The sequence below is a fragment of the Zalophus californianus genome, chromosome 6 (genome assembly GCF_009762305.2).
Source record: "Zalophus californianus isolate mZalCal1 chromosome 6, mZalCal1.pri.v2, whole genome shotgun sequence".
Classification (NCBI taxonomy): domain Eukaryota; kingdom Metazoa; phylum Chordata; class Mammalia; order Carnivora; family Otariidae; genus Zalophus; species Zalophus californianus.
Window position 1 is genome coordinate 72683191 of NC_045600.1, and position 26306 is coordinate 72709496.

Below are 26306 nucleotides of genomic sequence, written 5' to 3' on the forward strand. Positions count from 1 at the left end.
AAGTATAAAACCAACAGTAACACCTTAAGGATGAGAGACAGTGAGCTAGAAAGATCCTCAATCCTTCCTAAAATGATGAAGCTAGCATACCAGCCCTGCATATGATAGAGCTTCTTTATATGAGAGGAAAATAAATTTCACCCTGTTAAAAATATTATCATTTGACTGCCTTCGGCTCAGGTCGTGATCCCAGGGTCCTGGGATCGAGCCCGACATCGGGGTCCCCGCTCAGCGGGAAGCCTGCTTCTCCCTCTCCCACTGCCCCTGCTTGTGTTCCCTCTCTCGCTGTCTCTCTCTCTCTGCCAGGTAAATAAATAAAATCTTTAAAAAAATATATTATCATTTGAGTCTTATGTAATATGAGGCTGAACCAATCTCTAAATGATACAGATGATGTTCATTAAGAACACAAATTCATTGTTTCCATCAGAGATTGAGTGAGTAAGCTGGGATAGAGCCTAATAATCCAGATCTTCAGAGGTGCTCTAGGTGATGTTGATGGTTGAAGTCTGGCATTTGGGAACCACTGCCCTGTATAACGTTTCCTCTATCTTCCCCCACCTTTTTCACCAAACATGTACATAAGTACAAATGCCCAATTTTCTCCACAAACACATTTTCAGTATTATCAAAACTTAATTAAGAAAACTACATTCAAACCATATGATCCAATAATTCTATTACTGGATATTTACCCAAAGAAAAGGGAAACACTAATTTGAAAAGATATGTGCACCTCCATGTTTATAGCAACATTATATACAGTAGCCAAGGTATAGAAGCAACCCAAGTGTCCATTGATGATGAATGGATAAAGAAGCTGTCAGACACATATAGATATAATAGAATATTACTCAGCCACAAAAAAGAATAAAATCTTGCTATTTGCAACAACATGGATGGATCTAGAGGGTATAACGCTAAGCGAAATAAATCAAAGAAAGACAAATACAATATGATTTCATTACATCTTATATTAAGACAAAACAAGTGAACACAGAAAAAATAGATAAGCAAAAAACAAAACAAAACAAAACACAACACCACACAAAAAAACCAGACTTAACTACAGAGAACAAACGGATGGTCACCAGAGGGAGGTAGGCGGGGAGATGGCTGAAATACGGTATAGAATTGTTGAATCACTATATCGTACACCGGAAACTAATATAACACTGTATGTTAATTATACTTGAAAACTGTATTCAACTGCTATGTATTTGATAATAGAAGTACGCACTTTTTAAAAATCAAATTTCAGGGTCTGACAGTGGAGAGCATGCCTCTCTCAGCTGGATAGGGAGAAATTATGACTTCATCTCATAAGTTCTCATTTGATTTATGGAGAGATTGAGGCTTGGAAATCACATGACTAGTAAATGCAGAATGAGATTTGGAGTTTTGTCTCTATTGGTGCACAGTGTTTCCACTCCTCAGCTTTAAAATGATAAATTTGGCTGAAAGAGTTCTAAGATCCTTTCTAATTCTCATGCATCTCAAGGAGCCATCTGGATTACCAGGGGCTTACACATATGAGACCTTCTAATACTGAGAACTCCTTTATCCTCCAGGAGTGTCCAGTGCTTAGCTTTTTCCCTGATTAAATTAGAGCTTGAAGGGTCTTTTGGGCTTATCAATCCAAACCCTTCATTTCCAGGGAGGAAATGGGAGGCTGCTACAATGATGCTCTGCCCAAAGCCAGAGAGCCAGGACTGGCAGATCCGAACCCGACATTGCAGCTTCTTGTTCTAGACTTCATGCCCTTTGCCCTGGTACAAGTTCTTTGCTTCCAAAGAAACCGTGAATTTGAGAGGGTCCATCTTTCATCTTGCCTGCTTTTTGTAGACTCTTCCTTCGTGGGAAGACATAACCGCGAATGCTACCCACTGTGGGGCTTCAAAGCAGCAACTCGGGCAGTTTGTGCAGAGGCTGCAGGTGCCTGGTGAATACTGTGTTCCATGGCACAGATGTAAGTAGCAGTGTCCGCAGTCTGGGAGGCCATGATGGACAAAGAACTGCTTTTGATGGAGCTGTTCAGTGTGACTTGTAGCCTTCCACTGTGTTTCTCTCTTTCATTTGAATGGATTAAAACCAGCCAGACAAAGCCTCGACCTGAGTCCTGTCGATACCACAATAAGTTGCTTATAGAAGTTTTATAACTGCAGTTCATAGTGGCATTTTCACCCTCCTGGATGCTCAGGACCCAATGATACTGTTCCTGCTAGCTCTTCACCCCTGAGCAAAAACAGAAGCCCAGACACCGAGAGTCAGTCATTGTTATTTTCACTCTTTAGTATTTACATTTCCTTTCCATAATTTTCTGGTACATTTTCAACTTAAAAAGTTTGCCCAAACTCAGTCTTGTGGGCTCTGAACTTAGGTTGCGCTGTTCTCATAAATTTGGTCACACTGTTTCTGTTACCAAGAGCCCCAACTCACTGGCCAGTTGAAGCCATAGTATCAGCAAAGACATTTCCAGGAGTTTCTCCATTCTTCTTCCTTTTTGGGATCACAGAAGACTCCGCTCTGGGGCCTGAAATGCAGCCAGGATACTCAATTGAAAGAGTTGGCTCTCTCTGGGGTATATTTATCTGTTCTCTCTGGACGCCAGAGTCTCACCTGGCCAATCAGAAGCAAACCCAATCCTTTGCTTTCAATACCCACAATTTCAAACCTATTGAGTCTGAGGAGAGACGCTGTCATCTTGTGGTAGCAACATCATATTGCTGATAGACGGGACTCTGGAAAGGTAAAATGGGTGATTCAGAAACAATTATAAAGCAGGGATGCCCACCTTTCCGCCATGTCTTCACTGTCCCTCTGTGCCTGTGGTCCAATCCTAATCTCTTCTCATAAGGACACCAGTCATACTGGAGGAGGGCCCAACCTAACAATCCCATTTTAACTTAATTACCTCTTTAATAACCCTACACCCATTACAGTCACATTTTGAGGTACTGGGGGTTAGGAACATACATATTTGGGTGGGGAGAAAATTCATCTCATAACAATGAGTATCTGATATTTCTGTTTCTATGGCAGGAGGCGGTAGGGTACAAGAAGAGAACCAGCTTTGCCATCAGGCCAGGGAGGTCAAGTTTAGATCTAACCATTCAGTAGCCGTTTATATCATTTATATCTGTATTCTCTTGACTATAAAATGTGGATGATGAGTAATAATAATATTGCTTTCTTAGAGTTTTGTAAATGATTGCCGAGATAATAAAATGCTATTTAGAGCAGATCCTGACACACACTAATGACTCAAAAATTATTGTTGTTAAAAGAAAATGGGTCCTGATGTTGAGCAGTCAAAAGGAATGGCAACATCCCCTAGAGTATTTTCTAAATGGTTTCAGAAACCAACTTTAAGATATTCTGTGTGTAAAATAGAGAGATGGGGATGAGGGGAGGGAAGAAAAATAAGGAAAGCAGGAAAGAAAGGAAGAAGGGGAGAGGTTGTTGGCTGGAGATTGGAGAGGGCTAGGAGGTACTTCTAGAAGAAGGTTTGTGTTGGGTGACTACCACAGCAAACCTGGGTGTCTATCATTATGAGAAAAAGAAATAGTATAGCTTTCTGAGGAAGAAACTGATGTTATTTAAGGAGTTTACATTTTAATCTGTCTGCTCTCTGCTACATACTTTTGAAACAATTTGTGAGGAAATTTTTGACTAGTGGTTAAAAGGTGACCCTGGCTCTAAGAAATTAAGGGACTTGTCTACTGCCTCACAAGACTCTAATTCCCGTACTATTTGTATCTATTTGGCTGTATACACAAAAAATATACTGAGAAGCAGAAAAAGGAAACCGAGGGGCACCTGGGTGGCTCAGTCGGTTAAGTGTCTGCCTTTGGCTCAGGTCATGATTCCAGGGTCCTGGGATTAAGCCCTACATTGGGCTCCCTGCTCAGGAGGGGAGTCTGCTTCTCCCTCTCCTGTTGCCCCTCCCTCCACTCATGATCTCTCTCTCTCTCTCTCTCTCTCTCAAATAAATAAATAAAATCTTAAAAAAAAATAAAAGGAAACAGAGACATTGCTGACCTCTGGGGAGAACTGGGAGGTGAGCTAGCTGGGGTGAAAGGGAAACTTCATTGTAAATGTTAATGGAATACCAGAGCAATAAAGGAAAAAGCAGGATCATTAAGGACTCAGACCCTTTGAGAATGAAGTTTGGGGTCACTTCACAAGGCAAACAACCCAAACCCAGCAAGGTTGTGGCTTCGGGCAGGGAAACAGAAAATGCATAGCAACAGAAAAGAGCTGTGTCAGCTGCAGCCCCATGACCAAATCTAGACTCCAAGAATGTTGTAGCTTTCTCGATCTTCTCTTTGTTCTTTATACATGTATGTTCTTCTCTATATGCTGTCATTTTCTTCTTTCTCCCTCCTTCTCACCATTGTATATAAAATGTCAAAAATTAACTTTGTGATTTAGACTGTATATAACAGCATATTCAGTGGAATTTCCTCTGAATTTTTAGAAATGATTAATATAGCAAGAAATGTATAGTGGCTGTTGGGACTATAGGTCTCATTTTGGGGAAAGGGTAAGAACTTCTCTTGTTCAAAGGACGGCTTTAGCTTGTTAGATGGTAACATAGAGTCATTTCCTTGTTGTTGAGAAGTTCAAATGTGTGTGCAGAGATGCATATGAAAGATAAGTAACCACAGGTATAAAGTGTGTCAGTTACTGATTTATTGACTTTCTTTCTAATTGCCAAATCCACCCTTCAGTGCCCCCTTTGTGATATTGGACCCGTTCCATGGAAAGATCTCTCCTTTACCAGCTGGCATGATATCAAGCTATGCCAATAAGAGGAACGTGGAAGGGCGCCGTAGGAGGGAGGAACTTCTCTTCCTGGTTTTGGTATGTCTTCACATTTCTTGTTCCTGCGGTTTTGGGCCAGCCTGTGGGACAAGCAGTGGCATTCCCCTGCAGCAAGGTTCATTGACAGATGCACATCAGCTTCTTGGCCAGAGTCATGAGTGCCCCAAGCAACTTCAGCAGCACTCCTTTGCTAGCTTCCTATAAACTTTGTTGGAACCCGGGTAGGTGTTTTTCTGCTTGCCAACCTTTTTCTCTGGCACCTCGGCACGCTTCTCCACCATTCCACAGGCTACAGCCACATACTCCCCAGCGAGATCTGAATCCTCGGAGAGTACGTTATTACTTGGAATTACGGTCACTTACTTGGAAACTCTGGTTTAGTCTTAAGATAAGAGCTTCTCCCTACATATGCTATTTCTACATTCTTTAGAGTTCTTTTTATTCATTAGTGGCTAATTCTCTATTATCAGTTAATAATTACTTGTATTAAACTTTCCTTGTTCAGATTACTGAGGGTTTTTTTTTTCCTCCTGATTGAGTTAGTAGGAGTCTATGAAGTGCATGACAGGAAAGGTATTATGCAGAGGGGCCAGCAATCACATGCCATGAAAGAGTACAGTAGTTTTAAGGAACTGTGCTTAGGTATAGGGTGATGAACACATGTGAGGTGGGATGGGGTGGCAGGGGGGGTTGGAGAGGTGAGACCCAACCACTGGAGAGTTGCCCTGGGCCAAGAAAAAAAAATGTTTTTTATGTTGTGCTATATAGTTTATTTCAAAAGTGTGTTTTCCAGGTACTACCGGACAGAATAAACACACTTACATCTTTAAAACTAATTAAACAGAGTAGGTAAGGAGAATTTCCTTGGACAAATTTTTGAGATTAACCTATAGCTAACTGACAACCAATGATATTATATCTAAGAGGTAAACTCAATGTCAGTCTCCAGAGAAAGAATGCCCCACATGGCCATATAGAAAACTTATGAAGAGGGGCAACAGGGTGGCTCAGTCAGTTAAGTGTCAGAGTCTTGGTTTCGGCCCAGGTTATGATCTAATGGGCCTTGAGATTGAGTCCCATGTTGAGCTCCATACTCGGCGTGGAGTCTGCTTGGTATTCTCTCTCTCTCTCCCTCTGCTCCTCTCCCCGCTCACGTGCACTCTCTCATTTCTTCTCTATAAAATAGATAAATCTTAAAAAAAAAAAGAACTTATGAGGAAATACTTTCTGTAACTCCAAAAAGGGTTTGTGCTCTGCTTCCCTTATGAAACCAGTTACTGTGTCCCTCAGAGCACAGTAATACGTGGCTGAGTCTTCCTCTTGAGCTGATTGTTTCTTCAGATGGAAAGATGTCTCATCCTTGTTAAGGCTGGCCGTGAAACCTTTGATACTCTCTCCTGAGATGTGTTTCAGGAGTAACTGGAGGCCTCGTTTGGGGTACTGGACATACCAGAAGAGCACAGGACTCCCAGAATATGAGTAGTTACACTTGACCTGCACGAAGTTCCCTTCAAAGACGGAGATGCAGTCCTCAGGCTGGGTCACTGTCTGAGCTCCTGTTCCTCCTGTAACACCAATTTAGCATCAGGGAGAGTCTTGCAGACTGAGAAGAATATTCCTTTCAACTAATCTAAATCAGAAGACCACAGAAAGAGAATAAAAGGGGACTATACTCACTGAGTGTGAATATCATCCCCAGCACTGAGAGGAGGGTGGCCTTCATGTCCGAGCTGCAGAGGAAACAGGAGGCTCTTTTCTGCAAACAGTTCAGCCACATGGACACTGACAGAGTGGTAAGTGAGTTTACCGGTGTGTAAAGCAAAAGCTCTTCCTCAAAGAGCTGGTTGGTTTCTGGCTTTCTGTCAAGTTCAATTTGTGTAACGTCTTCCTCTAGAGGCAAAATCGGATACTGCAGATAATCTTGGTCTTCAAGGAAGCCTTGAAATTCTCAGAATGAAGAGTGTTTTTCCTCCACAGTTAATAAGACAAAGTGTAATGCTTTACTACTTGAAAAAGCATGCTACTATAAAGGTCCAGATAGAGAAACCAATGGGATGGAATTGAAAGTTCAAACATACAAATTACTGATGGAAATTTAGTTATAACAAAAATGGCAAAGAGATAAGTTAAAAAAATTAAATGTGCCTTCATAAATGGAGAGTTACTTAGAAATTAACAAACAAATGTGGACATCTACCTTAATATCTGTTACAAAATAAATTCCAAGTGAAATAATATTTAATATTTTAAAATAAAATAAAAGATAAGTTATTTTTAAATAAATTTAGGATGGTCATAGTTTGTTTAAGCATGTCAGTCAGAAAGCATTATAGAAAATATCGATAGATCACATTTCATAGAAATTTAAACTTCTGTACAGGTATGCTAATGAAATGTTTAAACATTACCAGATCAAGTGATTTTCCATCCATCATCATTGATTCTGAACTTCCCTACACCAGGAAGTGGTCCTTTAGAATTTAAGTTCTACAGGTTTTTTTAAATACAGGTCATAAAGGAAGAACCAACCATTCGGCTTAGAAAGAAGGCAATTCTAGATAGATGATAGATAAAAAATGTCCCTGATTCCCTGTGCTTTGCCAGGAGCCTCTGTGGTGACCAGCCAGGTTATGCCAAGAGAGCTCAAGTGAGGAGTCCTAAGTGGAGTCACATATAAATCTGGGGTCAGGTATCAGGGAAGTCGAGGATGAAGAGCAGAAAAATATGGATCATTGAGAGGGCTTGGTCTGCAGAGATCACTGGACCTCTAAGAAGGAACCTATTCTTTTGAGAAAGCCTCTCCTCTAGCCCCCGAATAGCTGAAAAGGAAGTAACAAGTAGGCTGAATCCCATCTGTCCTTAATGAAGAGTATAGGAGATCAGAGAGCAAGAAGCTTTCCTTCTACTTTTTCAGCAGGGTACTGACATTGAGGCTGTATCAGTGCTCTGCCAACAGCTACCCTGCTGACCAGGGGCACAGAAACATCGAGGTTCTTCATTCTCATAGAATCGCCTCCACATAGACCGCCCCCAGTAATCGGACATGTCAGGAGGGTAGTAAAGAAAGGGAAAAGAAACTTCAGAGAGAAATAAAGGCCTCGTCTGGGTCAAGTACAGCCTGAAAAAAATGATCAGGGTCAGTGACCCAATTTCCTTAGCCAAAAATCAGGACACATAGTCTGAAAAGTGATTGAGAATTCACTTATAAGAAAGCTGTGTCAAAGAAAGAATGCATCATTGAATGCATTGTTAATTTATTCAATCCCCTTAAAGGAGTCAATATAATTAAATGAAATTAGGAGAATTCTGTAAATCTCAGACTTATGGTCAACATGAACAAATACAATGTCTCCAATAAGACTTTGATTGATGGAAAGAAATAGAACGTGTGTGATGGTCACCTCATTTCTATCCCTCTTCTTCTCTTGTCCAACATTTTCCCCGTACACCTTGCAGGTATACTTGGCTGATTCTGTTCTGTGACTGTGAAGTAGAGGCCACATTTTGAAATTCAAGTAACTATGTCTTATTTCTTTCTCCCCAATCTCTCTTCTCTTCACTCTCTTTTCTCCTCTCTCTCTCTCTGTGCCCATTATTTTTCTTCCATTTCGTCTTCTCATCTTTTTTTCCTGTTTTTCTAATCTCAGAAGAGGTATAACAGAAGGTAGAAATCATTGGAATAATTTTGAAGTGAGAGTAAAGGCTCATATTTTATAATTTTTAGTCATAAACACCAAAACGGTAAATTAGTAATGTAAATGTTTTCTCCTGGAGCTTCCAGCTGTCCCTTTGCTCTAGATGATGCTCAATTCTGCCTTGAGTCCTCTCTGTCACACCCATCAGAGCAGCAGACCGTCCTCCCAGATGAATATATGGAGAGCTCCCTGTCCTGACAAGGTATGACTAGTCCAGATGCTCTCCTAACTGCTGCTAGCCCTCATTCAAATTTTCACTAACTTTCAACAATCTCAGAACTGGAGGGAAAAAGTTGCGCATTTAGAGTAATGCCTAGAGTGCCCCCTACTGGTCGAAAACCAAGCTGGGGTTTTTGTTTTGTTTTGTTTTGTTTTAAGTAAACTCGTTTCTTCGTCAAAATGCTATTTAATAAAGGTTACTATCTTTTTTTAAAAGATTTTTATTTCTTTATTTGACAGAGAGAAAGAGCACAAGCAGGGGGAGTGGCGGGCAGAGGCAGAGAGAGAAGCAGGCTCCCCCGCTGAGCAGGGAGCCCAAATGACCTGAGCTGAAGGCAGTCGCTTAACCAACTGAGCCACCCAGGCGCCCTAAAGGTTACTATCTTAAAATATTTTGTCAAATTACACCTTCTGGGTTGCATGTAATTTCTCCGGTCCACAGCAATTTATTGAAGGTCTTCTTAAACTAGATCTTGTGCTAGGTCTTAAGAAATCAAAAACTGAATGAAACATTGTCACTACTCTTTTTATTTTTAATTTTTATTGTTATGTTAATCACCATACATTACATCATTAGTTCTGGATGTAGTGTTCCATGATTCATTGTTTGTGCATAACACCCAGTGCTCCATTCAGTACGTGCCCTCTTTAATACCCATCACCAGGCTAACACATCCCCCCAACCTCCTCGCCTCTAGAACCCTCAGTTTGTTTTTCAGAGTCCATCCACTCTCATGGTTCGTCTCCCCCTCCGACTTACTCCCTTTCCTTCTTCCCCTCCTGCTATCTTCTTCTTTTTCTTTTTTCTTAACATATCTTGCATTATTTGTTTCAGAAGTACAGATCTGTGATTCAACAGTCTTGCACAATTCACAGCGCTCACCATAGCACATACCCTCCCCAATGTCTGTCACCCAGCCACCCCGTCCCTCCCACCCCCCACCGCTCAGCAACACTGAGGTACAGCAGGAAAGACAAACATGTAAGTGTGTGTGTATTCATATCCCAAATAACATCCCAGAAAAGTACAAAATGAATCCAGAAATAAGCAGACATTTCTTAGAGGACAGTTAGACAAAGATTTAATAAGAACGTGATCATTTTGTCCTTTTCCCAAAAAAGATAGAAAGGAATGTTATCAATAGATTAAGTAGAAATATTATTTTTGGAGTGTACTAGAGATGTTTCCCAGATGAAAATAAAAGAGGGGGAGATAGGGGTGCCTGGCTGGTTTGGTCAGTGGAGCATGTGACTCATAATCTCTGGGTTGTAACTTTGAGCCTCATGCTGGGTGTGGAGGTTACTTAAAAATAATCTTTGAAAAAAAGAGGAGATGAACAGATATGTAGAAAGAATTTGGGGGACATGAAGTATAATTGCTTACTTTATTGCTAATTTCAAAATTAATTTCTGCTCTGTGAGGTTTAATCTCTGTGTGTATAAACTTTTATAACATTTTGGGGGCAATTTTTTTAATCACATAAATCACAAATAGTAATTTAGACTCATAATCATGTATATATAGTATCTTAAACATGTGAGCTCTTTGATACAGTTGTTTCAGAGGAAATAAAAATATTCCCTGGTTTTGGATATCCCTATTAGAATTAATGTAATCTTTGATACCATGAACTTTGGTCGTGGAGATCGATTTTCCTATGAAATTTGTTAATGTGTTTTGAAAGATTAGAAATCTTTGTTGAGTCTGTGATTTTATATTATATCATGAATTAGTGTGATTTCTTACAAAATACCTAAGAGTTTTTCAGCAGATATTATATTTGATACCTATTTATGGGTTAGGAGCCTCAAATTTTTAATTTGGAAATCACTGGGATAACTATTTCAAAAAACAATTATGATTGGGTGGCTTTTAGATTCTCAATGTTGCCTTAAGAATCATGTAAAATAGGTTCACTGGTTTTGTGTTACACAAGATTGGAAATCTAGATATCGTGATGTCTACTTTACTTTAAAATATGTTAGTGTTGCACAGATACTATGTATGTGCTAGAAGTTAAGCTTCAAATCTAGGTTGAGACTCTATATTGAACTGATTAAGAATCTATGCCGTACGTGTTGCCTTCGTCGAGAATGTACATGGCATAGCTTGTCAGCTAACATTATAACCAAGTACTTCAGTTTTCCACGTGTAGATCAACACCTGAGGCAGTGCTAATTACCTTAATGAATGCTAGAAATGTTTTTTTTTTAATAAAAATTCTCTTGCCTTTTTCATTTCAGAACTCTGACACTTAATGATACACTCAGAGTAGGAGTGGGGTGGGGAATTGGTGGGGTGCCTCTCTCCTGGAGAAACTCATCAGAAGACCTCCATCTGGAACAAAGTCTATCTGAATGTAGCACAGCATTGCTGTTGAAGCAACTCTTCAGGAGGTAAGTGTTCCCCAGAGCCCAGCCTGTCCTGCCCTATTTCCCTTCCCTGAAATAAGATCTTGGAAAACTCTCTCTTGAGTTTTTGAGTCACAAGAAGTCCCAGTGTCTCAGGAGGTTTGCGTTCGGCTCCCCCTGCAGTCCCAGGCACTGTGTCACTCACAGCACAGAAGTACACAGCTGAGTCGCTCCAACGGGCTGAGGGTTTCTTCAGGTGGAAAGAGGTTTCACTGTCCTTAAATTCAGCCTTGAAACCTTTGATACCTTGAACCTTGGTGTTCCCTGATACGTACTGGAGGAGAAGCTGGAGACCTTGGTTGGGGTACTGCACATACCAGTAGAGATAAGGAGTTCCACTATAGGAATAGTTGCATCTCAGCTCCAGAAAGGCTTCTTCAGAAACAGTGACGTGGGCATCGGGCTGGGTCACCGACTGGGCTCCGGTTCCTCCTGAAACATCAATCCTGAGTCAGTGAGTCCAAGACAGACTTACCTATTAAGAGAAGGTGTCTTTATTCTGCATCCGATTAGAACACAGTCACTTTTGTTTAGGAAGCAAAGGAAAGGGAATGTTACTCACTTGGGGCAAAAATCACCTCAAGCACTGAGATGAGCAGCAGGAGCATGGCTGAGCAGTGGAGACACTGCGGGCTCCTCAGCAGGTGGGACAGTAGCCAAGGTCACTGAGCCTTCAGAGCTACAGGAAGAGTGGGGAGGTTGGGCTAGACAAGTCCCATGCTTTGACGAGTTTCAGACTGTGAGAAGGAGTCTTCCTCTTCTGGCCTCTTCTTGTCACAAGAAGACACCTGTCTTCACAGATGTCAGCACTGCAGGGAGGAGGGGCTGAGTGTCTGGTGATGACCTGCAACCAGAACAAACGTCTCATCTGTGCAGCATCACCCTCTGCCTCCAGAGGCAGGGCCAAAGATCTAAGAGAGCTAGCTGTCTTCTGTTCTCTTTTCAGAGAGGTGATCATCAGAACTTCAACAGAAAGTGTTTCTTCCTCCCTGAATCTGTGATGATGTCACCTTCTGTAGTACATGGCATTAATCCTAAAATAAGGGAGAAATGGGAGCTTTGTAAAAATAGAAGAGTAATTTACTTCACTGAGAAATTAGTCACAGAAGACAATATTCTAGACTTTGGTGTACCACTGAGAGGCTCTATATTACCTTTTAAAGCCATTCATCAGGCAGAATGACTAAAATCAATTGCCTCAGCTGAGCTGACCTTCATGTGGCCTTGTGCTGCTGAATGATACTTAAAATTAGCCTGGAAGATGTGACATTATCTAATCAGTGCAAACTTACTAAGGCGATAATTTTTTTTTGTCAGGCAGAAAGTGTGAAGAAGATTCCTTGGTTTCAGGTGAACACGTTTGGTGTGTGTTTAGGCTATGGGAGAGTAACGTGGGCACCCCATGTTTAAGTGGAGAAAGGGAGAGTCCTGTTCTAATTGTCGACGGTCAGAACAGACTGATATATTTTGGCAAATGATGGGGACCTCACACTAAAAAGAACATTGACAGAGGAGCATTTGCAGAAAAGTGAGCAGAATTATAATTGTAAGGAAAATATGACATATAAATAAGTGATTCTAGAAGGAATTGAGGAAAGAGAAAGAATAGTGAAACTATATGAATTCAAGGCTGGACGGAGTGCAGCCAGCATAACGGAAATGAGAGGAACCTCCAGGGGCGGGTGTCGAAGCCATGGAAGTAGATCGTCAGGGACACTCAGCGTAGTGAAGCAACACAGTCTACACAGCAGGCACAGGGCCTATTGACCGGGGGGAGTCTGCTCTATGCTCTAATAGCAAGACGAAACTCTGAAGGGAGAAGACTTCCCTCCTCGGCTTATTTTAGAGACCACTGAAACCTTAAAACTGAAATAACTAAAAAGAGAAATCTCAGGTGAAATGACAATCTGGTCAACAGGAGTCCTTTTCAGAAGGACAGAAAAACTCAATGCTTTCTGCATCCTTTGTTGACTTGCACCAGCCTGGAATCAGTTCTCCCTCTGGCTTCTGGTTTATTTCTTGACCCTGCCTATAGATTTCTTTCACACGTGGAACCAAATCACACAGCCAGTTTGAAATTTTAAGTGTACCGGGATATGTTTCTGATTCAAAATATCTGACTAAGCGTATGTACTCTCCTCCTTTCTCCCCAAAATTGCCACTGAAATAAAATTTGGAAGCATAAATGAGATGAACTTAAATCCATAATGGGAAAATAATAAAAATATAAAAGATATCAACAATCCCATAAGAGGGAAAGTAGATGTGAGCACAGTGGTGAGTGAGAGAGGGGAAAAGCATAGCCCAGAACGAAGCATGAGAAGATGTCAGTAGAAACGTGAGTGAAGAAAATTTACTTCTTAGGACCCTGAAGAGGTTCTGGGCTGAGAAAGAGTATGATGGAGGGCAGGAGGGACAGAACACAGGGGACAAACTGAACGTCTGTGTGTGGATTAGCTATGTTAGTCTCCCTCTGTATGCTCCGTCCAGCTACTATACTAACATGTGAAAAGCATAGTAAAATATAGAGAGAATCTCATTTATTCCAGAAATCAATCCTGAAATATATATGATAGAAATATATAGACTATCGGCTGGGGGACCTGGGTGGCTCGATTGGTTAAGTGTCCAACTCTTGATTTCAGTTCAGGTCATGATTGCAGGGTCATGAGATCGAGCCCCAGGTCAGGCTTCCAGCTCAGTGTGGAGTCTGCTTGCAATTCTTTCTCTCCCTCTTCTTATGTCCCTCCCCCCTCTTGTACATACTCAATCAATCAATCAATCAATCAATCAATAAAATCTTTTTTAAAAAAGAGAAATATATATAATATGGGCCTAAGATCAAATGGCCCATCGGTAACATAAAAGACATTCAAACTGGCACCACAGGCCAAATTCTTTCCAGTGCACCATGACACCAGAAGACACACAACACAAATAGAACTAGAATCCAAGTATCTTGATCCAGCACAACTTCCTGCTTCTTCTCACTGCCTTTCAAATCTGTCTTCCATGATTCAGAAATATTTGTGAAGAGTCTTCAGTCCACAGATTGAGAATTTGAAGCAAGTCCTGACTGGGTTGCATCCTTTTAATCAGTAACTATGGGAACAAAATTGAACAGAAATCTTAACTCCCCATTTCCAGGTTTTCCCACTCTTTGGACTACATAAACAATGTCTTGTCTAACAGCCCACATCTTCAACTTTACAATAAATGTGACTTTTACATTTTCCCCCTTTAATTGTAACATCCATTACAAGGCCTTATTTCTATCAGGCCACAAACACTTTTCCTGGACTTGGACATAAGTTGTGGGGCAATTCCAAAGTGCCAAGGAGTCTGGGGAGGGGAGCCTTCATATAATCTTTGGTGTTATCAACTTCCCTCACCAATATATTCTGAGACATCTTCAATACCATATGGTTTTGATAATTGATCCAATCAGGTCTTTAATCACCATAACAAAGCTCCTCTGTGTCTGGAATTCTTTTAGGTACTTATTTGGAGATTCTTCTCAGGAAATCTGAAGTCATTCTGTGCTCCCACACTCTGCGGGTGGGTATAAGGCATTCTATGGCTATGGGTAATGCTCTTAATTCCCGTGTGCATCTAGGGAGCAAACAGAATTTCTCTACCCTGAAGCCTAGGCTCTATATCAGGCATTGCTGGGGCCCTAGTGGGTTTGGGTGCAGACAGCAGGTGCCAGGAGACAACTGTGTGCTTACTGCACAGAGGTAGGTGGCTGAGTCGCTGGGCTGGGAGTCTCTGATGAGCAGGGAAACATATTGTTTTGCTGTATCGACCTGCCCCCAAAATCTTCCTTCCTTTTTGTCACCTTTGGAGTACATGTACATCAGCAACTCGGGACCCTTCCCGGAATACTGTCTGTACCACGTGAAGTACTGGGAAGCACTGTCACTATAATTGCAGTTGAGAGAGGCCGTGGCTCCCTCCAGAACGCTCAGAGATCCAGGACTCTGCTCCACTCCCTTCTGTTGACTCCTCATCCCTATGGAAAAAGACAGTGGTCAGTCAAAGGATATTCACTGGATAGTGAATCCTTACTCTCCAGAGTTTAAATGAATTTTCACAGGCCTCCTACCCCAACCCTCCCTTAGTGGGGGAAAAATATTCATGTTTCTACCCACAGGCCCAGAATAGATAATAACTCCAAATATTGTACTTTATATTCCCAGAGAGATTCCCAAAACTCACAGGTTAACTGAAGCCACAGGATCACTAGTAAAACTCTTGAGGACTTCATCGTTCTTTCCTCCCCTGCTTCACTGTGGATTCAGATTTTAAGCCCTAAAAAAAAAATGAGTCTAGCTGAGACATTTCAAATTCTTCTGCTTTCCTACCAATTAGGAAAAAACAGACTTTTTTCACCACCCCTGCTACACCATCAAGCCCCTCCTCTCGTCTCCTTCTCTTTCTCTCTCTCTCTCTCTCTCTCTCTCTCTCTCTCTCTCTCACACACACACACACACACGCACACACACACACACACACACACACAACGAGAGCTCTCTTCACTCCCTGAGAAAACACTGCCATCTTGTGGACTCATGATAGTGATCAAAGAAATGTTCAAAATGTAGACCCTTATTATATGAACTGATAGCTGTAAAAATCTGCCACTTTAGTAGAATTAAAAATTTAAGAATCAGATAGTCCAAGTCAATGTGTGTGGGGAGAGGGAGATGTGTATGTGTTTTACATTAAATGGCAATGCTTGTCTGAGCAAAAGCAATTATAGAAAACAGCCACTTTCCTGCACTGAAAAAGCAGTCATAGAGTATTCTATTTTAGAAGCCCAGTGAGGTTCTTGTAATTCAAGGAGCATTTCATATTGTGTAACTCTTCTCCACATCAGGCCAGACACTTCCTATCTCATTCCCTCACTTCCAATTTTTAAAGGAATTTATTCTAACTCAAAAGAATCTTTTCAAGACAGGTGGCTTAAAATCTGACCAAATAAACATATTTCCAGCTCAAAACTTGAGCAATATTTTTTTAGCAAGACCAAGGACTATAGGAACTTGGGATTCTTCATACCATTTTGCACCAATGACACATCTGTGTCAAAATAGTGCTTACTAGAGCTATTATTATTATTATTACTACAAAGATGGACCTGACTTTAATATCTAGACTATAAATAAAACCTAGTGTCCCTGTTCATTTGTCTAATTCCTCTTATTTCCTTTTCTTGCATAAAGCCCCAGTATTTAGAGATTCATTTCCAAAAGTTACAGACCTGGTCTTGCACCCTCTGCATCTCCATCCTACCCTAGCCAGCAAACCAGATTTATCAGAGGGCAATGTATGCCAGAAGCTTCGCTGGGGCTACAGAGAAACAAGCACACCCAACAGCTGTCCTTCCTATTGCACAACCTGCCTCGTGTCCTCGCAGAAGCTGGTGGCTACTGATCAGCTGTGTCACGGCCCTCTTCTGTTCAGGAGCCATGTAATCAGTCTCCAGACGCGAGGGACCAGTAAGGCCCTTCCCATTCCCATTGAAAACTGTGTCAGAAACAGAATGAGGGAAAAGATGCTAATATTAGAATGTCTTTTTCTAAGAGTACATTCCATTTGACAAAAACCACGTAGCGATTTCTCAGTAAAGGTAAAAACCAAAGGAGATGGGACAGCCACAGAAGATGGCAACCACCACGGTCTTAGGAAATTTATGAACACCAAATATAAATCTTTAAAAATAGAATGTGGACCTGAAGCACAGTCTTTATATGAAGCACCCCACCTTTTTTAAGATTTGTCACAAAAATTAATATAAATGGCTAATAGACCTAATACTGCAGTGGATGCAAAGCCATGTCCATGCTGGCAAAATGACAAAATCCACATAACATCAACGTTGTCCTGCCTGCAGAAGCTTCCATGCCTAATGCTGTCTAAAGAATATATGGAACTCCTTCAGATGTTGGAAGGACAGTGCTGAGGCAATCAATCAAAAAGAAAATCCACAGTCCCCTCTCTCATTTGATTTAAGTAGTCTTCAATTTCTACACTAGTACATTTTTTAGATATGTCTTGTTAACCTCAAAGTACTGCAGAGCAGGCTCCCAACCAAAGGGAATTTATCTCATGATATTGCAGATGTTAATAATTTTGTGTCCATTTGAGCTCACATATTTCAAACATGCTTCTGGTCCACGTCTGGTTACTGATGACATGGCTGAGCCAGACATTGTTTGTATCTCCTCTTTTTTCCTGTAGGATGTAAAAATCAAGTGCATAAACAATACAGTGTTGTTAATGAGCACACAATGGGTAAAGATGTGTCTGTTTTCATGTATATAAAAATCTCCAATTTTGTGGTGGTGGAGAAAGAGCAACAACCCTGGCACCCAGGAAAGGAAAACCTTAGACCCTGAGAGGCAAGGAAGGGTGAGGGATGAATGCTGTCTTTGGGTGCTAGCACAAAGTGTCCAGCACTGTTGCCCAGCAAAACAACCATACGGTCTGCTGGCGCCAAGCAACAGCTGCGTTTGGCAATTTGACCTCCCCTGGTTTGTCACCCTCTTCCACATTCTATGAAAACAGAAAAACTGATATGAATATGGCCTGTCCTGAACTATTCTGCTGTGCCTGATGCCATCAATGGAAGCTTCCCAACCTGGATTCCCATCCCCATATGTACACAAACATATCAGCACAGCCTTTTTTCAATCGACTGGTACCAATGTATATGCTTCTGATGTCCAAGCAGTCTTGAGTTATGCCTCATGAATTGCTATAGAGTTTGCAAATACTCAGTAACAATGCTCATACAGCTTAACCAAAGTGATGTAACGCTGACTCTAATCAAGTTTAACAATAAATTCCAAACTGGATTAACTTGTGCCCCTTTGGGTTATACGTTTATGTCTGGGGAGAAAAGGGGCCACAAAACATGCTTTTATCGGGAATGTGGTTGTTTCTTGGTCTTTTTTTTTTTTTTTTTGACAATTAAACCAAAGATCAGTGTGTCAGTCTAAACTCCTTCGCATGGATCATAATGAATATTACCCTATATCCTAGCTGTCTGTATTCTGGGACTTACTCACAGTTGACTGAATCGGTTGAGGTTAATGCTGCAAACTGGTGTCATCCTGCTGCTTAGAGTTCTGCAGCTTTAATTAATTGCTGTTTAAGATAAATTGAATGGATTTAGTCTTGGTCTCTTGTCAGTCAGATTAATCAGGATGGCTGATGGACTGACATATTCATGAAACATTTCTAGAAACTCACAGTGTAAGACCTGTGGAGTGGTTGTTATTGAAAGACAATCCACTATGAATCTTTCATACTTCTACACATCTTGCTGGGTGTGCTAGTAATGTAAGGCCATGACCACTCAACCTGAAACATTTTTTAGGGTTGTGCTTGCAGCAAGCAACCTTGAGCAATGAGGTAATGTCTTCTTGGAGACAAAGAGCAAGCTTGCTTGCTGCTTGCTAAAAAAGCAGTAAATTCCCCAAGCTCAGTGTTCCTTAGCTATGACACAATTCCACTGCCTGCATAGCATCCCTGTGCACCCATTATATCACCTATGAGGATTTTAAGAGCAAATGCAGCTGAAGCAAATATGCCAATGTTCTTGCTTTGCAAAGATAAAATGCTTTGTCTCTGACCTAGGAATTCTGTGTCATCAATAACAGCATCAAAGAAACAATAAAAAGCTAGTAAGCTTGTAAGAAGGTTAAGATCCAAGTCCTGCCCACATTTATAAATACTACAGTTAAGATCTGAATGCCTTTGAGAAAGGTAAGTTTCCCCAAACTGGTCTAGAATGGACTTTCTTTGAAGGATGTAATGTATAGCCCCATATGGGACTTATCATTTCTGATAAAATGCTAGAGCAATTTTCTGATATACTTTAAAGAAATAAAAACTTCTGGGAAATTAGTGTTACACACTCAAATGATTATTAATAATCTGAGGAACTTAATATCCAGTACACAGACATTCAAAAGTAGAATAATTATGAATCAGTCCTCTGACCATACTAATGATCTTTAATCAGACTTTAAAAAAAAATCTATTCTCCTGTGAAATGTCTCTAACAAGGCTAATTATTTGAATTTGTTTCCTGAGGAGCTTTTCTCTTGCAATAATTTGAAATAAAACTTTGACATGTGCTCATGATTATTTGACTTGAGGTCACTTTTCTACTTTCCAAAGCCTTTAGGATATGTCTTTTTTCTTTTTTCTTTTAGATATTTCATGATGGGGTTACTAGCCTTTGAGTTGGCCCAGCTCATTCAGATTATACCTGATAAAGTGAGGTCGGTTGAGTGGAGACAGGCTGAGACCCAGGTGGATATAATTATTTGACAGACCCCACTGAACAAAGAAAGGCCAGGATCTGAGTCTGAAGAATAAGGGCCAGAGAGAACTAAATTGTACCACATACTTAAGCAAAGAGAATATACACAATGTTGAGAATTGCTAGGGTGGGGATGAGAAGAATGAAAAAGGGAGACAGAAAGGAAGGCCAGAACATTCATTCATTCCTCCATTCCTTCATGCATTCAACCAGTAGAATGATAGAGCAGTAAGTTCCCTGAGTTTTCTTTTGAATCATATCACTGACTACTGTGGGTCAGTCACTATTCTGTGCACTTAGGGCAAAGCCATGAACAAAATAAATAATACCTCTGGCCTCATAGAGCTTGATTTCTAATCAGAGGTATAGGCAATGAACATATGACACATAAGTCAACAATATAACTGCATGCTGTGATTACTACCATCAGGGAAATAACCAGGGTGTTATGGCAGAGAGTTAGGAGGAGGTCTGTGGGTGGCCACATTAGTCAGAGAGACCAACAGAAGTCAGAAGGCTTTTTCTACGGTAATGATATTTGAGCTGAAAGCTGAAAGCCGAAAATGAGTCGGGTTGCTGAGATTTAGGGGAAGAGTGCCTCAGATGGTTGGAAGAGTAAGACCAAATGTGGGAAAGGATATGGCAAGTTCAGCAAACTGAGAGGAGATCAGTGTTGTTGTGGCACAGAGAGCCAGGGAAAGAGAGTGAAGAGCTGAGACCGAGGGGTCAGGAGAGATTCAAATTATGCCGAACCTTGTATATCTCAACCTGGAGTTTGTGTTTTACTGTAGGAGCAGTAGAAAACCAATGAAGCATTTTAGGCAAGTAGAGACAGCTTTTGACTTATGCTTTAAACAATCACTCGGGCTACCAATCAGGCTGCTGCTTCTGAAACTTTTAAGTGATAGAATCACCTGGGGAGCGTCTGGGTGGCTCAGTTGGTTAAGCGACTGCCTTCGGCTCAGGTCATGATCCTGGAGTCCCGGGATCGAGTCCCACATCGGGCTCCCTGCTCAGCGGGGAGTCTGCTTCTCCCTCTGACCCTCTCTCTCTCAAATAAATAAATAAAATATTTTTTTAAAAAAAGAATCACCTGGGGATCTTGGTAAAATGCAGACTTAAATTCAGTTGATCTAAGGTGGAGCCTGAGATTCTGCACAAGTTCCGACACTGCTGGTCCACATTTTGAGCAACGAAGATGTGGGAAATATACTGCTTTTAGAGAAAAGAGACCAGTTAGAAGGCAGCTTGGACCAGAAGAGTGTTTTTCAAACTCTGTTTAATATGTCTTATTCTATGAAAGGATATTTATTCTAACTCTGTGTAGTGTACCCCGGTGTTTTCCAATCTTATTTTGTTTATTTTTTAAAGACAAAATGCATAAACCCACAGGTTAAAAGAAAAGAAAATTAAACATGGAAAATGTTCACTTAGTAAAATGGAAACCACTTTAAAATAATAATATCCATATCTGGTAAAGTGTTGGAAAATCAGCAGCCTCATACGCTCCTATTGAAGTCATAGCTTGGTTACAAAATTCTTCAGGGAAATCAGACATTCAGTGTCATGTCTTTTCCCTTATCCAAGCAATTTCATTTTCCTTAAAGCTACAGCTTTAATGATGTTCATAAAAGCAATGTCTGTGATAATGGATAGTTGGAAATAATACCAAAAAGTGGCTAATTTAGGGTGAAATAAGTGATGGGGATTAAGGAATGCACTTGTGATGAGCACTGGATGTTGTATGGAACTGTTGAATCACTATATTGTACACCTGAAACTAATATAACACTGAATGTTAACTAAAACTAGAATTATAATTAAATTAAGTTAAATTTTTAAAAGAGGAAACAAAGTGATTAATTTTAAAAATACATCTATATAATGGAAACCCAGCAGTCACTTAAAATTATGCCCTTAATATATGTTTCCTGTGTTTCCTGGGGGTGCCTGGCTGGCTCAGTCAGTGGAGCATGCCCCACATTGGGCATAGAGATAACTTACAAGTATAAATATAAATACATATATATATCACATACATATATGTTTCCTGGCATGGAAATACCTACATTATAATGTTGAGGGAAAGAAGTATGCTAATAAATACCAGGTACATTGTAAGTCCCTTTCATAGAAAAAAATAGCTGTATGTGTGCACTCACAAAAACTTGAAAAATCATAATAAGTCATCATTTATATATCATGAAGTTATGGAACTGTTCTATTTTGGAAGGAGTGTTTATAACACCTAACTAATCTAAAGTTAACATGTAAATTAAGTAATAAAATTTTAAATTTAATTTAAATTTGAAACACATAACTCATTCCTTCAAATTCTAGATCCTACTTTGCATCTTTAGTGGAAGAAGCAATTGATAAGGGGTCAAAATGTCTGGGTTCTACCTCTAGCTTCCATTTTGCTCTAAGTCATGCTTTGAGTAAGTCATGCAATGCATGTAGATCCTAATTCTTCCAAATGTTAAATAAAGGTCATGGCTGAATCAGTATTTCCTAAAGTGTGATTGATACTAGAAGTTTGTTAGGCAGTACATTTTTATTTGTTATATATATCACGTTGTTTTAATTTGTAATAGAAAAAATACAACCAGCATATCAAATATACAGTTTCACAGATGGTGTCAGTTAAAACAAGCATAATTTTTATATAGTTATTTTTAAAGTCTATTTAATATAAAAGTCCATTTAATATTAAATTATTAAATAATGGTATAAACATACATGGACATATGGATATAGAAAGTATCATGAAGATTATAAACAAATGAGTAAAATGCTGTTAGTGAGGGTACCACTTGTTGAAAAATTGCTTCAAGGACTGACAGCCTGAGCCACAAAGGAGTCTGCCCTCTTCCAGTGACTGCAGTGGAAGGCACTCTGTGGGTACATAGGTCCAGGATCAGTACAATCTGCAGTGAGCAATGAAATTTCAATAGAAACTAAAGGAAACTGAAGTCAATATAAATTCAGATTCATCACATAAGGGAGATGGTATATTATCCTTCACTTCTGTTTGGAGACAAAAAATTATACAGAAAATTTCCTCTATAAATAAAGAAAACAGGTTCACTCCCACCCACCTGTGTCAAGAGGCCCAGCCGTTGGGTTGTGGTATGACTGCAGGTGCTCGGAGAACACGGGGCCACAAAACACAGAAGTAGATGGTCAAATTTCCAGGATGACAGGCTGGAATATGCAAAACTTTATACAACTTCTCTTTTCCAAGCAGTTCTTTAAAATTTTTGTATGCATGCTCTTTCCAGCTTGATTGAATTGAAGTTAAAGATACAAATCCTTTCCCAGAATCCTGCTTGAACCAATGGAAGTTGTACAATTAAGAATGGTGTGTGCTCTCTCCTAGATATTCAGGAATGAAGGACTCTGCTCAAATGTATATGGGCTGCTCAACTCTGTTTAAACAGAACCACAGAGAAAGATTTATTAATGGCTGATTATTTTTTGCAAGAAGAGAGTGTCTTTTCATAACTCCCCCAGCTGAACATGGTAGCTCTAACCACCCTTCTATAACTTTCAGATTTATGGCAAAGGTGACTAGGATCTGCTCTTTTTGTTCATATCTCTAAAGCCCCAAAACTTACAGCACAGCTGCCTAAGAAAGTAGCAAATGAAACTCCCGAGCACTTCTCCATTTTCCTATCGTTGGACTCTTGAGGAGGCAGCTTGGAGTCTGAGAGCTCTCAGACACTACAAGCCTATTTATCCTTCTGTTGTCACAGGAGGCTGAGAGATTCTTCAGGCAACCAGGAATTAGATCCATTCCCCTGTTGCACATATTCACTAAGTTACTCCTGACCTCTGAAGAGGTCACATGGAAAGAGCAGCATGTCAAGACCAAGTGCAGATTAGTTGGAGAGCTACACCCTAGATTGTTTTCTTTCCTTTTTTTCTTTTATAAAATTCTTCAGCATCTATCATGTACAAGTTATAAATTGAATAATGAAAAAGCATCCCTCTGCCAAGGAAGACCTAGAGAGGTTCTTTTCTCTTTTCAGTGCAGAAATCTACTAAATGAGCCCTCACATAGGAATCTAGCTAGTGACACTGTAGCTCAGTACAATGATCTTATTTACATCTGAGTCCTGCTCCATAAAACTTGTGTGGATCCAACTTCAATTTACATTAAAATACACTAGCAGTAGGGCGCCTGGGTGGCTCAGTCAGTTGAGCATCCAACTCTTGATCTCAGCTCAGGTCTTGATCTCGGTGTTGTGAGTTCAAGCCTCACTTTGGGTTCCACCTTGGCCTAGGAGCCTACTTAAAAAAAATACACTAGAAGCAAGAGATTGTGATTTTGTGTGCATAACACCTATGAGTTAAAAAACAAACAAACAAACAAACAAACAAACAAAAAAGCCATTACAGTCTGTTCAGATAATTGGATGGGATAAGTCCAATGTGAAATAAAGGGAGACTCCCAGCCATCACCATAGTAAAATAACATAATCAATAGTGGAATGATGGAGACCTAAGCCTTAATCTATATTTGATATTTTTTGTTATTTTTTTCTTAAATTATCTTCACTGCCTCATCCCATCTATGTCCAAGAATAACCACCATTAGTTGAAAAATCATTTTCTGCTAATGCCATTCATTTAATTCAATTAATTGTATTGAACTGAACTGAACTGAATCCTTACAACTATGTGATGAGGTATATGTTATTATAGATAATGAAATACAGGTGCTCTAAGTTTAGTAATTTTGTCATCACATTATTTAGTAAGTGCAAGATTTCAATGTCTATGCCTTTCAACACCGCATGAAACATGCCAGTCACTGAAAGCAAGCAAGGAAAATGCCTACCTTGGAAAATAAATCTAATAGTATATTCCTTTAAAAGAAAGTCAACACCATAGACCAATCTAAATTTAAGGAAGGTCTTTTGGTGTCTGCATTTGTCTGTTTTGTTTGGTACTCTACATTACAAATCTGCAAAAATATCTGTCACTTACTGTGTGTTCAATAAATAATTGTATAACGAATAAACTCAATGTGTGTCTGTTAGATCAATTAAGACTAAAAAAATGAGTTTCTATTTTACCTTCACTTACTCTTTTTTTGATGTTTTTCCTTGCTTTATGTCAATCTCAGTTTCTGACCTATATTCTTTTCCTTCTCTCTGAAGAGCCTTTAATGTCTGTTGCAAGGCGGTCTAGCAGAAAAAAATTCCCTCAATTTTTGTTTGTCTGAGAAAGTCTTTATTTCTCTTTTACTTTTGAAAGATGATTTCACAGCATACAGAATTCTAGGTTGGTGGGTTTTTTTCCTTTCAAGACTTTAAACATTTCAGTTCCCTCTCTTCTTGCTTGTATGGTTTCTGAAAGAAATCAGATGTAATTTCTATTTTTGTTCCTCTATAGGTAGGGTGTTTTTTTTTTTGCCTTGGCTTCTTTCGGGATTTTGTTGTTGTTGTTGTTATCTTTGATTTTCTATGTATGACAATGATATGCCTAAGTGTAGTTTTTTTTTATTTGTTTGGCTTTTTTTTTTTTTTTTTGGCATTTATCCTGCTTGGTGTTCTCTGAGTTCCCTGAATCTGTGTCCGACATTAAATTAGGAAAATAAGCAGCCATTATTGTTTCAATTATTTCTTCTGTTCCTCTCTCTGTTTCTTCTCCTTCTGATATTTCCATTAGGCATATGTTACAAATTGTGTAGCTGTTACATGTCTTTAGGATATTCTGTTCTGGGTTTTGTTTGTTTGTTTGTTTCCCAATCTTTGTTTTCTTTGCTTTTCAGTTTTCGAGGTTTCTGTTGAGATACCATCATGTTCAGAGATTTTTTTCTTCAGCTGCTTCTGGTCTAAGTGCTTTCGATCTCTCACATTTCTTTTTGATTCTTTCTTGGGATTCCATCTCTCTGCTGAAATGGCTCATTTTTGTTCTTGCATGCTGTCTGCTTTATCCATTAGAGGGCTTAGCATATTAATTGTAGTTGTTTTAAACTCCTGGTCTTATAATTCCAACATCTCTGCCACATCTGGTTGATGCTTGCTATGTCTCTCCAAAGTATGCTTTTAGTGTTTTGGTCTGCCCTGTCATTTTTTTCTTAATAGCCAGACAGGATGTACTGGGCAAAAGGAGTTGCTGCAATAAGCTGTTGGGAATGTGGTGGTCAGACGTGGGAAGAGGGGAAGTATCCATGGTTCTGTTAAAGGGCTCAGTCTTCCACTGAGCCTGTGCTTCTGGATTTTGAAGTTCTCTAGTTCTCTTTTTCTATTCTTTCTCCCCCATTAGTTAGGAGGGACAAGATGGCTAAAGTGGCTGGAGTTGAGTATTTCCTTTCCCCTAGGTTAGTTAGGCTCTGATAGAACTGTAGCAGGTTAAGTGCTGGTTAATTATTCCCCTGAGGGCAAGCCTTGTTAAGGAAGAACAGATTGCTCTGGTGCATTTCAAAGTAGTTCTTGCCCCACCCCTCCTTGTCAGAGCATTAGGGGATTTTTCTCCAGTAGTTACTGTGCTTGAGCTCTGAGACATAATCTCACAATATTGTGGGGTTCCCCTATGACTGTGTGCTCTGGAGTTTTTAACTCTCAGACTTGTCCACACTAAGCCTCCAGCAATTCATCAATTACAGTTTGGGTTTTCCTGTCCGGCACTGATTCCCATTGCAGTTTGTGCTCATGAGTCTTTGCTCCAATAAGCTGCAACTCCCTGTTTTTCACTGTCTGTCTTTCCAATCGTGGGGTCAGCAATTTGTCCTATGTTCTCCTGCTCTACAGATCCAAGAACAGTTGTTGATTTTTCAGCCTGCTCTGCTCTTTTCTTGTTAGGACAAG

General features: G+C 40.0%; 2 gene segments (V, D, J or C); both read right to left on the reverse strand.

Annotated features, from left to right (window-relative positions):
- Window positions 1-11091: 11091 nt before the first annotated feature.
- On the reverse strand, window positions 11092-11903 carry LOC113909263. The segment is given in 2 exon segments: window positions 11092-11585; window positions 11716-11903. Coding segments are annotated over 2 exon segments (540 nt in total).
- A 2903-nt stretch (window positions 11904-14806) lies between these two features.
- On the reverse strand, window positions 14807-15506 carry LOC113909262. The segment is given in 2 exon segments: window positions 14807-15165; window positions 15372-15506. Coding segments are annotated over 2 exon segments (408 nt in total).
- Window positions 15507-26306: the final 10800 nt, after the last annotated feature.